Here is a 15,347-nt window from a genome sequence, read left to right on the forward strand (position 1 = left end):
CGTTCTTGAAATAAGGAGCTGCTTCTGCGGCTGTGTAGGGTGGGTAGGTTATCCACAGAACTTCAGTATCCATCTTCCTGTTTACTCAGTCTTGGAGTTTGAGAAGGACTGGCTTGTATGAAGGAAAGTCACCTGGCCCCCACCTGTATGCTGTTGTGCTTTTTGGTACCACTTCCAGCTAGGCTCCAATTCAGCTCAACTGCTGTAGCAGTCAGACCTGGTGACAGTTGTGGGATGTGGTGCCTGTCACTTATATTCAGTACAGTAACATCTGGCATAGTTTTTTTTTTTTTTAACTCTTTTTACATTTATTTTTCTGAGAGAGAGGGAGGGAGGAGAGCCAGGGAGGGTCAAAGAGAGAAGGAGAGACAGAATCCCAAGCAGGCTCCACACTGTCAGTACCCAGGTTGACTCAGGGCTTGAACCCATGAACTGTGAGATCATGACCTGAGCTGAAACCAAGAGTCAGACCCTCAAACGAATGAGCCACCGAGGTGCCCCTGGTATAGTTAGCTCTTAAAACCTTTTTAAACTGGTAGACTGTCAGCTCCTTGAGGCCAAAGACCTTTTATTGATCATGCTTGTATTCCCAGGGTCTGTATTCACTCTGGATGCATTATGGGCCTTCACTAAATACTTATGGTGTTAATCAAGACTGAATTAGACTAAGACATCTAATTTCACTGATTCTTTTAATTATGCTGATCTTTCTTAGTATTGTAATGATTTTGTATTCTTTCCACTCAATTATTAATAGAATAGAATGAAAAGTCCTATTAAGATGCAAATTCAGGGGCACCTGGTTGGCTCAGTAGGTTAAGCTTCTGACTTCAGATCTTTCTAGCTTGTGAGTTTGAGCCCCACATCGCATCACAGCGTTGGGCTCTGTGCTGAGCTCTGAGCCTGGAGCCTGCTTAGAATTCTTTGTCTCCCTCTCTTTCTTCACCCCTCCCCAGCTCGCTTGTGTGCGCACGCTCTGCCTCTCAAAAATAAATAAACATTAGAAAAAAGATGCAGATTTAAAAAATGGATTACTTCATAAAAGTATTTCTTTTTAGTTGGACTTCAGTGCCTTTTTCTTCTGAAATTTTATTTGATACGAAAAACTTCTGTGAGGCGGCTTCTTGTGTGAATCAGTGTTAGGGTCTCATGGTCTTAAACTCAGTGCATGTGGTCTAAGACATTACCTGCCAGGAAATAGGAATTCACATGCGGCTTATGTATTTCTGGACAGCTCACATATTTTCAGATGTTTGATTGCTATTTTATGTAACAGTGGAAGATTTGCCATATGACCCACCTCTCTTTCTATTTAACAATCCTTCCATTCTTCTAGAGCTCCTAAAGTCATCTACTATATTATAAAAGTTTCACTTGAAAGAAAGCTCAGTGTTCAAGAAACAGCTTTAGGGGTACCTAGGTGGCTCAGTCGGTTGAGTGTCCAGCTTCAGCTCAGATCAAGATCTCACAGTTTGTGGGTTCGAGCCCTGCCTCGGGCTCTGTGCTGACAGCTGAGAGCCTGGAGTCTGATTTTATTAAGAGTATTATATATTCTCTAATTAGTAAAAATCATGTGTCTGTAAAACACACACAGTTGTGTATTATCTTTTTCCTTACAAGCTGTTCTTTTATAATTGTTTGCATTTACAATTATATCATTAATTTTTCATTTGTTGTCTAAATGGCACTGTTTTAACATATTTTAAGAAAACATTAACATTTCCTTATTAGATTATGAGAAGACTGTCTTTAAGGAAAAACTACCCTGTAAACAGTTGATTTACAGTAGTACTTTCTTTTAGCTAATCTCTGTTGAAATCCAAAATATATGCTGGTTATTTTTGAGTTGCATTAGAATTAGTTACATATTATAACCTGTTTGCAATATAAAGTGCTTCCAACAGTGCCTGGCACGTAGTGAGAGTATGAGAGATTGCCATTATTATTCTTGATTTTAAAGATGGAAAGAAAGGAAGTGAAATGTCTTTTATTTTACATTGAAATTCAATATTATCATAATTCATTCTGATAAAATTATAGCATACTGAAGTTCTTAGTCAAAGGTTTCTGATCTTCATATTTAATCTGCATTGATGTCATGATTTATTTTTACACATTTCCTCCTTTGGAGTTTTTCTGTAGTTTTTTTATTTTTAAAATTTATTTATTTTGAGAGAAAGAGTGTGAGCATGGGAGGGGCCTGCAGAGAGGGAGAGGGAGAGAATCCCAAGCAGGCTCCTCACTGTCAGTGCAGAGCCCCACATGGGGCTGGACTAATGAAACAGTGAGATCATGACCTGAGCCCACATCAAGAGTCCGTTTCTCAGCTGACTGAGCCATGGAGGATCCCCAGTTTTCCTGTGATTTTTAAAAATATCATACTTAAGAACCTCTTCATTAAAAAAAAATTATACAGACTTTTGTTAACCAAACTATTGAGAAAGCATTCAAATTTTGTGCATCTAAGCGGTACTAACTGTGAAGCAAAGGATTGTTTCTGTGGGAGCAAGCCATATTGTATGCTGTTCTAATAAGGCAGGACTTTATAGTAAAGTTGCTTTAAAAGATCTCCCCCGGTTTTCCATTTCCCCCATTCCTAAGAGTGAATGTAAATGTTAGGCAAAAGTGAGATGAGTTTCCATTAAGGTTTTTGAAGGAATTTTTCATTCTAAAGGAATTGGATATTTATTACACTTTGAAATATAAGTAAAATGAAAGAAGAAAACCACTAAAACACACTCTGTTTTCATATTTTGTGGCTGATTGCTCATCTTTTGTCTCCACTTTAATGTTGGTTTAGATGGTGATAAGCCAGCTCCTAGAATTAATAGCTTCTAGAATAAAACATTTTGTTCCTTTGTTTCATTTTTTTCTGAGATGTATTCATTTATTTTTATTTATTGGACAACTTTTTTTTAATGTTTATTCATTTTGGAGAGACAGAGAGTGTGAGCGGGGGAGGGGCAGAGAGAGGAAGACGCAGAATTTGAAGCAGGCTGCAGACTCTGAGCTGTCAGCACAGAGTCCAACATGGGGCTTGAACCCATGAACAGTGAGATCATGACTTGAGCTGAAGTCAGATGGCTTAGCCATCTGAGCCACTCAGGTGCCCCAATGTATTTGTTTGTTTAAGAAATATTTAATGAGAACCTATTATATGCCAGATGTTGTTCTAGGAGCTTTGATTTATTAAGACACTATACCCCATCCCACCCCAACCCACCCTTTCCCAGTCTTAGTCCACTCCAGACTTGAGGAGTTTCCAGTAAGCTGGCCTGAAAGACAGGATGTGGTTTATTAGGGAAGAAGAGCAGTTTTTGTGAGTGTGTTTGCACCTTGGTCAATATTTTAAATTTACTATATCATTATTTAAAGTTTCAGCATATGGAACATACTAAGGGAAAAGTCTCATTTAATATGCTTTTTACTGCTTCAGTTTTTGTATTTGTTGATAATTCAGTGGTATTTTACTATTCAGTAACTTTATGATCATAAGGGTTTTCATTTTGAGCACTGTTAGAAACAGGTTTTACATGTTTAACTATTAGTCATTTTATTCACTCCTTTTGTAGCTGTGTGGGTTTAACATAGATCCCTATTTTATATAGGAAACTAATAAAAATGTTATAATTACAATATGAAATAGAATTATCAAATAATATACTTTCTCATTTAGAGATATTTTCCACAGGAGGCAATAAAATGATGACTCTGAGGCTAATGGCTTTTAGCATGTGTTTGAGAGGCTTCATCTGTATTATTTGAGAAGAGAAAATGTAGATTTTTTCCCCCTCTGGTTATGACTGTGCTCCAGAAAGCAAATAAAATTGTAACAACCTTTATATCTTCATAATCTTAACCTTTCTCTTTTTATGCATGGATATTTTTTATTAGCAGCTCTGTCAAAGTATAACTTCTATGCCATTATGATTCCTCATTGTAAGTATACGAAGCAATGACTTTTTAGTGTAATTACAGAGTTGTAATTTATAACAGAGTCTAATTCTTTTCACTCCCAAATTATGTGCACTTGTGGTACTCTTCAGGGATAATTTGTTTTATTTTTAAAAAGTTTTTTTTTAAATGTTTATATTTGAGAGAGAGTATGAGAGTGGGAGGGGGCAGAGAGAGACACACACACAGAATCTGACCCAAGCTCCAGGCTCTGAGCTGTCAAGCACAGCCCGACACGGGACCTGAACTCGTGAACTGCAAGCTCATGACTGGAGCTGACGTCACACACTTAACAGATTGAGCTACCCAAGTGCCCCAGTTTGTTTTATTTATTTATTTTTAAAATGTATTTGTAAAGAAAGGGATAGAGAGGACGTACCTCAGGATCATAAAGGCCATATAGGAAAGACCCACAGCTAATGTCATCCTCAGTGGGGGAAAAAGTGAGGGCTTTCCCCCTAAGGTCAAGAACCATGACACGGATGTCTCACTCTCACCACAGTTATTTCTTCCAGTAGTGTTGGAAGTCCTAGCCTCAGCAATCAGACAACATAAAGAAATAAAAGGCATCCAGATCAGCAAGGAAGAAGCCAAGCATTCACTCTTCACAGATGACATGATGCTGTATATGGTAAACCTGAAGTCTCCACAGACACTGCTAGAACTGACACGTGAGTTAGGTGAAGTTGCAGGACAAAGAACCAGTGTACAGAATTCAGTTGCATTTCTATACACCAATAATGAAGCGGCCGCAAGAGATACCAAGGAATAGATCCCATTTACAATTGCAAAACCCACAAAATACCTAGGAATAAACTTAACCAAAGAGGTATAAGATTCGTATGCTGAAAACTCTAGAGAGCTTATGAAATAAATTGAAGAAGACACAAAGAAAGGGAAAAACATTCCATGCTCTTAGATTGGAAGAACAAATACTGTTAAGATGGAAAACTGCATCCCAAAAGCAAGCTACATATTCAATGCAATCTCTATCAAAATAACGCCAGCATTCTTCACAGGGCTACAACAACCAATTCTAAAATTTGTATAGAACAAGAAAATACCTCAAATAGCCAAAGTAATATTGACAAAAGCAAAGCTGAAGGCATTACAATCCTGGATTTTAAGCTGTATTACAAAGTTGTAATCATCAAGACAGTATAGTGCTGGCTTAAAAACAGACACATAAGTCAGTGGAACAGAGTAGAGAACCCAGAAACGGACCCACAAATGTATGGCCAACTTATCTTCAACAAAGCAGGAAAGAATATCCAATGGAAAAAAGTCTCTTCAGCAAGGGGTGCTGGGAAAACTGGACAGCGACATGCAGAAGAATGAATCTGCACCACTTTGTTACACCATACACAAAAATAAATTCAAAACTCAAAGTGGAGAAGGGAACACTTTTGCACTGCCGGTGGGAATGCAAACTGGTGCAGTCACTCTGGAAAACAGTGTGGAAGTTCTTCAGGAAATTAAAAATAAAAGGACCCTATGACCCAGCTCTTGCACTATTAGGGATTTATCCAAAGGATACAAAAATGCTGATTTGAAGGGGCACCTGCATCCCAATGTTTGTAGCAGCAGTATTAACAACAATCAAATTATGGAATGATCCCAAGTGCCCATCCGTGGATGAATGCATAAAGAAGATGTGGTATACATATACAATGGAGTATTACTTGGCAATCAAAAAGAATGAAATCTTGCTATTTGCAACAATGTGGATGGAACCAGAGTGTATAATGCTAAGCAAAATAAATCTGAGAAAGGTAAATATCATATGATTTCACAAAACAGATGAACATAGGGGAAGGAAATGAAAAATATAAAAACAGAGAGGGAGGCATACCATAAGAGACTCTTAAATACGAAAACAGAGCTGCTGGAGGGGTGTTGGGTAAGGGGGATGGGCTACATGGGTGATGGGCATTAAGGAGGGCACTTGTTGGGATGAACATTGGGTGTTATATGTAAAGGATGAGTCACTGATTTCTACTTCTGAAACCATTAAAACACACACACACACACACACACACACAGACTACAAATACCCCCCACCCAAAGGTGTCCATCTAGCACATAATTTAATGGCTATATATGTAAGTTCTTCGTGTTTAACATATGCTAAATTATTCAAAATTTATGTTATTTCTATATTATGGATATTTTAATTAATATTTTAATTAATGTAACTTTATTAAGCTTATTTGTCTTTGAGAAACAGAGCAAGTGGGGGAGAGCAGAGAGAGAGAGAGAGAGAGAGAGAGAGAGAGAGAGAGAGAGAGAGAAAAGCCCAGGCAGACTCTGCACTGTCAGCACAGAGCCTGATATGAGGCTGGAACTCACAAATCATGAGATCAGTGCTTGAACTGAAACCAGTAGTCGGAGGCTTAACCAACTGAGCTGCCCAGGTGCCCCTTAATTATTTTTAATTTAAAATTTAATTTAAATTAAAATATTTTAATATTAATTATTTAAATATTGATTAAATTACTTTAATATTTTAATTAATCTAGTTGCAGCTAACCCTCCTTATTAAGAAATTTCAAGTATATTTTCAAAGTATCCTCTTTAAAATATAAAAATACAGAGCAAAGGTGTACATATTTTTTCGGCTTTACAAACGTATCACATCTTGGTTTTCAATTTTTTCTTCTTTTAAAATTATAAACAAAGTCAATAAAACTAAGTATTTACATATAATTTATATTAATATAGTAATAATTTCATATAAATTATTAACTTGTAAATTATCTTTAAAAACTTATTTGAGTACTTTGTTTTTTAATAAACTTTATCTTTTAGAACTGTTTTAATTTATAGAATTATAATACAAGATAATACACTTACCTATTCTCTATACCCTATTCCCCCTATTATTAATATCTTAGTAGGATACATCTCTTACAGTTAAGGAACCGATATTGATACGTTGTAACTAACTAAAGTCTTCAGTTTACTCAGATTTCCGTGGTTTTAATGTCTTTTTTCTCTTCTAGGATCCCATCAAGGATATCACATTATATTCAGTTGTAGTGTGTCTGTAGATTCTTCTAGACTGACTGTTTCTCAGACTTTGTTTTTGATGACCTTGAGAGTTTGGGAGTTCTGTTCATCACCTTTAGCTGTAAAGTGCCTCCCTGTTGGAATATATCTAGTGTCTTTCTCATGAGTAGACTGAGGTTAGGGTACATACAATCAATGCTAGTTATCACTAGTAATATTGGCCTTAATCACCTGATTGAGGTAGTGCTGTCAGGTGTCTCTGCTGTAAAGTTACTCTTCCCCCTTTTCACACACTCCTGTTTCTAAGGAAGTCCCTGTTTGCAGCCCACATTTAAGGAGTGAACAGGTATACTTTATCTTATATGCATGCATTATTTGGAATTTTTCTGTAGAGCTTTGTCCTGTCTCCCTAACTTAGTCATTTATTCAATCATTCAATTAGTGTGATTCATGGAGATTATAATTTAGTACTACTTTATTTGGTTGCTTGAATTGTTCCAGTTTGGGCCATTAGGTATCTTTCAGTTGGCTTTCGTGTCCTTTGATCTTAACCCCATCACTGTGAGTGTTCGTTTTGTTGCTGTTTGTTTGATTTTGAGTGTTTCCTTAATTTTTGGCTGTGCAAGAGGCTCCGGGCTCATCTTATAAATTGCCTGCCCTCTTTCCAGAATCAGTCCTTTGTGTAAGAAGCACAGGTTCTCCTCCCACCTTCTGCTTTTTTCCCCTCTCATTCTGTATAAACACATTTTGAATGCACATGATGTGCTTGACACTGGTAGTAGTCACTGTGGCGCTAGGGTGACAGAGGAAAAATTCCATACTATTGTTCTGATATCTCAGACTTTGTAAAATTTTGTCCTAGTGTGTCTTTCTAGCTTTCTCTTTTCTTTTTCTTTTTTAAACAATTTTTTATTTTTATGTTTTATTTGTGAGGGCGGGGAGAGGGAGAGAGAGAGGGAGGGAGGGAGGTAGGGAGGGCAGAGAGGGAAACACAGAATCCCAAGCAGGCTCCAGGCTCTGAGCTATCAGCACAGAACCTGATGTGGGGCTTGAACTCCTGAACTGGGGTATCATGACCTGAGCCGAAGTTGGATGCCCACCCAACTGAGCCATCCAGGCATCCCTTCTCTTTTCTTTTTAAATTATATGATATTTCTTTTTTCACATATTCATATAAATAAATAACAATGCCTAAGAATGACTGTATTCTCCCTGCTATGAATTGTGTTTAAAAAAATTTTTTTGGGGTTTTGCCTCTTTTTTCAACTTTTCCTCCCTCTTTTTACCCTCCATAACCCATATTAATAACTTCATATGTATTGTGTTTGTATATTATTTTGCTATTTTACAGTATCATAATCATATCCAAATATTTTTTGTTTTATGCTTTGCAAAAGATAACTGAGTTGATACATCCTTATCTATATTTTGTTTTTCTGTCTTAATACCTATAGAGGTCTGTTCATGTCACCTGTTACAGCTCTAATTCTTTTGTATAAATGACTACTCATCTATGGTAGAGGTTGTTTTAATGTACCCAGTGATTTCCCTGTTAATAACACTCCTATACTTTGTCTCTAGGCATCCACCACCATAAATTAGAGTGGGTTTGCTGTATCTAATAACATTCTTTTTTAGAGAGAGAGAGATTATAACTTAATTTTTTTTCTTTCAAGCACACATGAGTAGGGGAAAGGGGCAAAGGGATAGGGAACAGAGAGAGATGGGGGGGAGGGAGGGAGAGAATCTTAAGCCGATTCCATGCTTAGCATAGAGCCCGATGTGGGGCTTGATCCCATGACCGTGGGATCGTGACCTGAGCCAAAACCAACCAACCGAGACTCGGATGCTCAACCAGCTGAGCCACTGAGGCACCCCTATTACTGTTAACTTGTGGTGTCTTATCCCTTTTCTTAATTTTGCTCGTTTATGTTATTTTTATTATTTTTTTAACTTTTGTTACTTTGGAGTTTCTAGTGTACATTTCCATTTCATTAATGATTACCTTTTCTTTCCCTTTCCCCATTTCCCTATATATTTGAGTATATATACTCCACCCCCTTTTTTCCCCTATGTGCCAGATGTAGGGTTTAAACATCCTTTTTTGTCTCAGTGGTTGTTAGGACCATCACTGTACCTTCTTATGTTCCAAGTGAGAAGTCTGGTAGCCTTCTGAGCCTTCCCCTCTGTAAGGAATATGTTCTTTCCTCCTTCAAGCTTGTAAATTTTTTTTTTCTTAATTCAGGCATTTACTAGGTTATGTCTAGGTCTGTGTCTAGAACAAATAAACTGTTTCAATGTACAGATTAAACTCCTTCTTTGGCCCAAGCAAATTTTCTTATGTTGTGTGTTTTATTATTGCTTCACTCCTATCTGCTCATCTTTCTTCTTCTGGAACTGCTGTTCATCTCATTAGTTCTGTCCTCCAAGTCTCTTATCTCTTCTATCGTGATTTCTCTTTTGCTGCTTTGAGCCATTTTTTCCATTTGATCTTTCAGACCACAAATTTGGACCTTTGCCATGATCCATTCCCTTCTAATCTGCTGTATGGTTTATTTGGAAAATTGTGTTTTTAGATACAGAAAGACTTCTCCCTGCCATAGTTAAATATTCCTAAGTTTGCTTATTATTTTTCTGACCCATAAGGGCCTCTTACTCTCCAAACAGCTCTCTCTAGTTGTGGGTTTGCTCCTTTTGCCCTGACTGGTCACTGTCTTTCAGCTCATAAGGACCCAGTTCCAGTCTTGGACTCAAATAATTCACCGAGGCCCGCCCCCCACCCAAGGGTTTTCAGATCTCCACAGTTCAGGCTTTTTTCTAGAATCCTTAGTTTATAGTCATTGTTTCATTGTGTAGTGTTGAACAGAAGTGAGAACAGACATCTTTGCTGTGTTCATAATCTTAAGAGGAAATCGTTCAGTCTTTGTCCACAAAGAATGGTGTTAGATATAGATACGCACATTTGTTTTTAGTAATCCTTTATCAGATTGAGGAAGTTCCCTTGTATTTACCTTGAGGAGTTTTTTTGTTTGTTTTAAATCATGAGTGGTGTCAAATCTATATACTTTTAACTTTGTAAAAACAGTGGAACTTGATTTAAGGACTTCAGAAGTGTAGTGGACTATGGACTAATTTGACACGACTATTATCTTCGCTACAGAATGGTGCTCTGTGGGGCACCTGGGTGACTCAGTCTGTTGAGCGTCTAACTTCAGCTCAGGTCATGATCTCATGGTTCGTGGGTTCGAGCCCCGCATGGGGCTCTGTGCTGACAGGTAGCTCAGAGCCTGGAGCCTGCGTCAGATTCTGTGTCTCCCTCTCTCTCTGACCCTCCCCTGCTCGTGCTCGCTCTGTCTCTCAAAAATAAATTAAAAAAAAAAACATTAAAAAAAAAAAAGAATGGTGCTCTGTGACTGGCCCACTCACATGTATGTGGATCTATTGGAAACTCCTCCCACCCAGACACAGTTACTAGGATGATTCTGTAGAATGCAGAGAAAGAACACCTAATCTTTGCCTTCAGTGCTGACATTCGCAAAGAACTTGCTGTGCCTAGCACATGGAGTTAGTGATTGGTGATAGTCTCAAAGCTCCTTACTGACTTATAAAAGATGTACTTAAGAATCAAATTGCTCACACGCATCTCCTTTTCTGTATTAGACTTTGATGCTCTTTTGCCCATTTTGTGCTTTTTTGGAAAGATGTTTTAGGACTTATATTATCTCTTACAAACCTCAGGAATAATTCACCTAAAATTTTTCCTGCTTTAGGTTAATTTCCTTTATTGGTTCGATGTTCTACTCTGTATACAGTGTAATAAATGGATAATGGGTGTTCAATTGGAAAATCAATGTGTGTTTACTGTTAGAATTCTTTGTTGTCAAATACTAGTTAGCAATAGACCAGCTTTATTTTTTTTATGTTTTATTTATTTTTGATACAGAGAGAGACAGAGCATTGGTGGGGTGGGGGAGGGGGCGGGCAGAGACAGAAGGAGACACAGAACTGGAAGCAGGCTCCAGGCTCTGAGCTAGCTGTCAGCACAGAGCTTGACACAGGCCTTGAACTCATGAACGTGAGATCTGACCTGAGCCCAAGTCGGAGGCTTAACCAACTGAGCCACCCAGGTACCCCTGCAATAGACCAGCTTTAAATAGCTCTCACTTATTTTAATTTAAAAATTTGGAACCATAGTTACTTTGAGGCACAAGGTTTTAAGTCTTCAACTTGATTTGTCCTTTGTTACCCTTGTGGTTGAATGGGAAAAGGCACAGTGTATTTAAGAGAATGGCTTTGTTACCACTGCAGCACTGAAGTGGGAAACCCTAAGTCAATCACAAAAATTTGGATGCTGTCACACAGCAAAAAGGAATCTTTTTGGGTCACTTGTAGGGTCCCTTGAAAATTGGAATGGGCCAGTTCTTGAACCCATTGTGATATCCATGGCAGACCTACCAGTCCCATGCTGTATGAACCCTTCTAATTTGAGATCTTAGCAAAAAGTTGGACTTCTTTTTGTCTTATTGCTAGAGAATTTAGGGATATTTCTGCCAAGATGCAATAGCTTTCACAGCTTTTAAAATATGCTTTCTTAGTCTTATGATTCCTAGATCATTCATAGTAGTATTGTGTTCATTGTAGCAAATCTTGTTTTTAAAAATGCGTTGATATGCTAATATGGTTTTTCCACTAAATAATAGAATTTTGGAGGTAAATAATACTTTAGGTATCATATCTTTACATCACCTTGGTTTGTTGTAAATCACTTCATTACTTTTTTTAAGGATCATAAGATTAGGGACACTTGTTTTAAGGTCACAAGGCTCAGAGCACTGATTGGCTTTAGTGAGGATTCTAGTCCACTACTTAGAGGTGAAGCATGTTCATGATGTAATCTTGTACATTATTTCATTAGCAATGCCCCCCACTTCTTCCCCTGCTCACCACGCCTATATTTGACTTTGTCTGCTTCACCCAGAATCCTCACACGGCCTCCTGTATAGAGTTATTACTATGTTTATTACTGAGTGGAGTCCATGTTGAATTTAGCAGATTTCTCCCTCTCTGCATCTGCCTCTTTGATGGTAGCTGGGTTTACTGCCACACACTTATTAATGCCCTGGGTCCTAACAACCTTATTCAAACAAAACATCTTAAATGGAGGCATTAAAAGGTCACAACAGTGAGCCATTTTGTAACTTTTGGTGCAATAAAATGAGTACGTTGTGTTTTGGAATATAAGACCTCTGAGTGCAGCTATTCATTTTCTTCATCCATAAACCATTTTAGAATAACAGCTTACATCTGTTTGGGGTTTAAAATTCCACGTTTTGAAGAAACATCACTGTTATGTAACTCCAAACCAGACACAGGGAGGGAGCGAGCTCTCTGACAGGCGGGGTCTGCGGCAGCCTGTGTTAGCGCCGCGTTTGCCGGCGGCCCTCCTTCTGCATGTGCGCGGCACATTTCCCTTGTTGTTTGCGCCTCTCGTAAAGGACAGAAAGCATTCGCTGGGATCTTGACTTGAAGAATATTTGAAAATTTTTTACACATCAGGAGTTTATCTTACAAGGGATATTTCACTACCAGAAACCAGAAATAAATTTAATTACTTAAGCATTTACAGCACATTTAATTACCTTAGGCTGTCAGTTAATCTTGTTTTAGAGAGTAAAGTTGGGGTTTACTGGTGGCTCAACCTTTAAAGATAAATACCCAATGGAATAGTTTGGCCATTCCAACTGTATGACTTTTACATTACTTCTTTAAATTTAAAGGAACAATTTAATGAATAACTTTTAATAGAGGAAAATGGGCAAAACGTACATTGACAGGATTCAAAATCTAATATTTTTTAAGTTCCAAAAATGTGAAGATAACAATAATTAAGTTTTACAGGTTATTTTAATCAAGAAGTAAAGAATGTTATCGTGGACCATTACAATAAGTTATAAGGCCTTTTTTCTTATAAATGTGAAGTATTTACATTTGGGAGGGGAGAGTACAAAGAAGAAAATTAAGGTCATTATAATCCTGGTACTTGTTACAGCCCTCTTGGATGTTTCATTACATACTATAAATTTTTTTGAAATTTAGAAAAACTTTCAGAAAACTATTACACAGTTTGGGGGGGTTGATAGTTAATTTAATTGAAAATATAGCACTTTAGCTTTAGAATGGACTTTTTGACAGATGCTTTCATGTTTTGGTGACCATAAAAACTAAATGTCACTCCTCTTATGGGGTTTTGACATCCAGGGTCGGGGGCTGCTTGCTCTGACAACAGCAAACTCCTCTGAGATTCTACTTTGTCAGCCTAAACCAGACTGTTGCCATCAAATTTGTTTTTCTTAGTGCCGTTTCCTGCCTGAACAGAAGACAGACCTTTTTTTCTCTGTGTCCACTTGGACACACAGGGTCGTCATCTGCTCCAGCAGAATAAGGCAGGTGATACTAGATTTTTAATTTGTGATTAAATAGAAATACTACAGAAGTAATTTAATGCCCTCAATTCATGTGAAGGTAAATATCCATTAATGCCTTCAAAATCATGGTCTCTAGCACACACACACTTCATGCCCTCACACCCCCATATGCATTACTGATCCTGTCCAAAGTCCACATTTTACTGTCACTTTCAAGTTTGCTGAGTACAGAAACAGTAGTGGGGCCATACCTTTGTGGTCAGTGATGGGATGTCACCAAGACTAGTGGGTGGTGTTCACTGGAGTTAAGGTATTTTTGTCTTAGGAAATAGGGAGGTGTGGTTCTGTTTTCAAATTCAAGGAAATGTCACTGAAAGCAAACAGATTCTACTGTGGGTGAATTTACATGCAGGTGAATGCACCAACAGGTCTTTCGGGAAGAGTAGTAGATAGGGCTGTGGGCTTCTTCGGGTGTCTTCAGTTGAGTGATAGAGCAACGCCGGACCTGCCTGTCTCCTCCTCTCCCAATCTTGCTCTTTCTCCCTCTCCCTGTTTCTGTTTATTTTAAGTGTTTTCATTTAATTTTGAGAGAGAGAGAGAGAGAGAGCGCGCGCGCGCGCACCAGTTGGGAGGGGCAAAGAGGGAATCCAGAGCTGGCTCTAGGCTCCAAGCTATCAGCACAGAGCCCAATGTTCCGCTCAAACTCATGAATTTCGAGATCATGACCCAATCAGATGCTCAACAGACTCAGTCACCCAAGCTCACCTCCCTGTTTTTATTTTATTTTTTTATGTTTATTTTTATTATTGATACAAAGAGAAACAGAGCATGAGTGGGGGAGGGGCAGAGAAAGGGGGAGACACAGAATCTGAAGCAGGCTCCAGGCTCTGAGCTGTCAGCACTGAGCCCCATGTAGGGCTCAAAGCCATAAACCATGGGATCATGACCTGAGCCAAAGTCGGCTGCTTAACCGACTGAGCCACCCAGGTGCCCCTCCGTTTCTATTTTAAACCCCAGCATTTGGCCTGCTAAGGAGTAGACAGTTCTAGCTCTTCAGCAGGAAAATGTCAACTCTTTAAAGTCTTTATTGCTTGTGATAGGAAATATTTGTTTTGTCATTTCAGTAGCCAGATATCTGTACTGTGCTTCTCTTTCTGTTTCAAAAGGGTTTCACACCATCAGTTTATGTCCCGTGGGCTCTGAAAGTTAGTAGAACTCTACAGGCAGTTACTGGTTAACTTTTTTTCTGAAAACTGTGTATACCGCACCTATAAATTTAATATTAGCTTTATTATATACATAAAGTTAAAATGAACTAATGTTTCTAAATAATAATTATAGGTTCATATAGTAGTGCTAATCAAACTCTGATCTTTTCTGCCTAATTTATTTAATTTTTTTTCTCTTCAGATTCCTTTCTCATTGGTCCAGTTTCCCTTGTGGGAGTCCTTAAAAGTAAGTTTTCCACATGCATAAATGAAAGATGGCACACAAAGAACTCACATCTTTTCAAGGGTTTTCTTTTTTTAATATTTTTACATTGTAGTACTTGTTTTGCTTGTTGGGGGTGTTTGCTTATTTAATACATTCCGTCAAGGACAGAAATTACATGCTGTTTTTTTTTTCCCATAGGAAGTGTGTCTTGGGTTTTTCCCTTATTATTTTCTTTACTTTTTTTTTTTTTTTCCTCTTCTTTTTTTGGTGGTGGGGGTGGTTATGTTTAAATGAAGTTGCTTTTACAACACCAAAGACTTACTCATCTATTTCCTACATAAAAGGTAGCTACTTTTTTGCATGGACCTCAAGTATATTGTAGTATAGAGGTGGAATTTAAGGAAAGGTATTAAGCAGGCTGTGTTTTAGCTTATGGGCAAGTAATAAATTGTATCATGTATCTTGAATGAATCATAGATAAGCTGCTATATAATGATTGCCACTTCAGATAGCTGTGAAATTAGG

General features: G+C 37.9%; 1 protein-coding gene across 2 annotated transcripts in view; it reads left to right on the top strand.

The window, feature by feature from the left end:
• SLC25A26 (solute carrier family 25 member 26) overlaps positions 1–15,347 on the top strand; it is a 124,437-nt gene that overhangs the window by 81,177 nt on the left and 27,913 nt on the right. For both annotated transcript variants that reach the window (XM_029918872.1, XM_029918871.1), the window contains one exon: positions 14,799–14,843. In XM_029918872.1, the coding sequence (XP_029774732.1) occupies positions 14,799–14,843 (45 nt within the window). The remainder of the gene's footprint in view (positions 1–14,798; positions 14,844–15,347) is intronic.

The sequence above is a fragment of the Suricata suricatta genome, chromosome 12 (assembly GCF_006229205.1).
Source record: "Suricata suricatta isolate VVHF042 chromosome 12, meerkat_22Aug2017_6uvM2_HiC, whole genome shotgun sequence".
Taxonomy (NCBI): Eukaryota; Metazoa; Chordata; class Mammalia; order Carnivora; family Herpestidae; genus Suricata; species Suricata suricatta.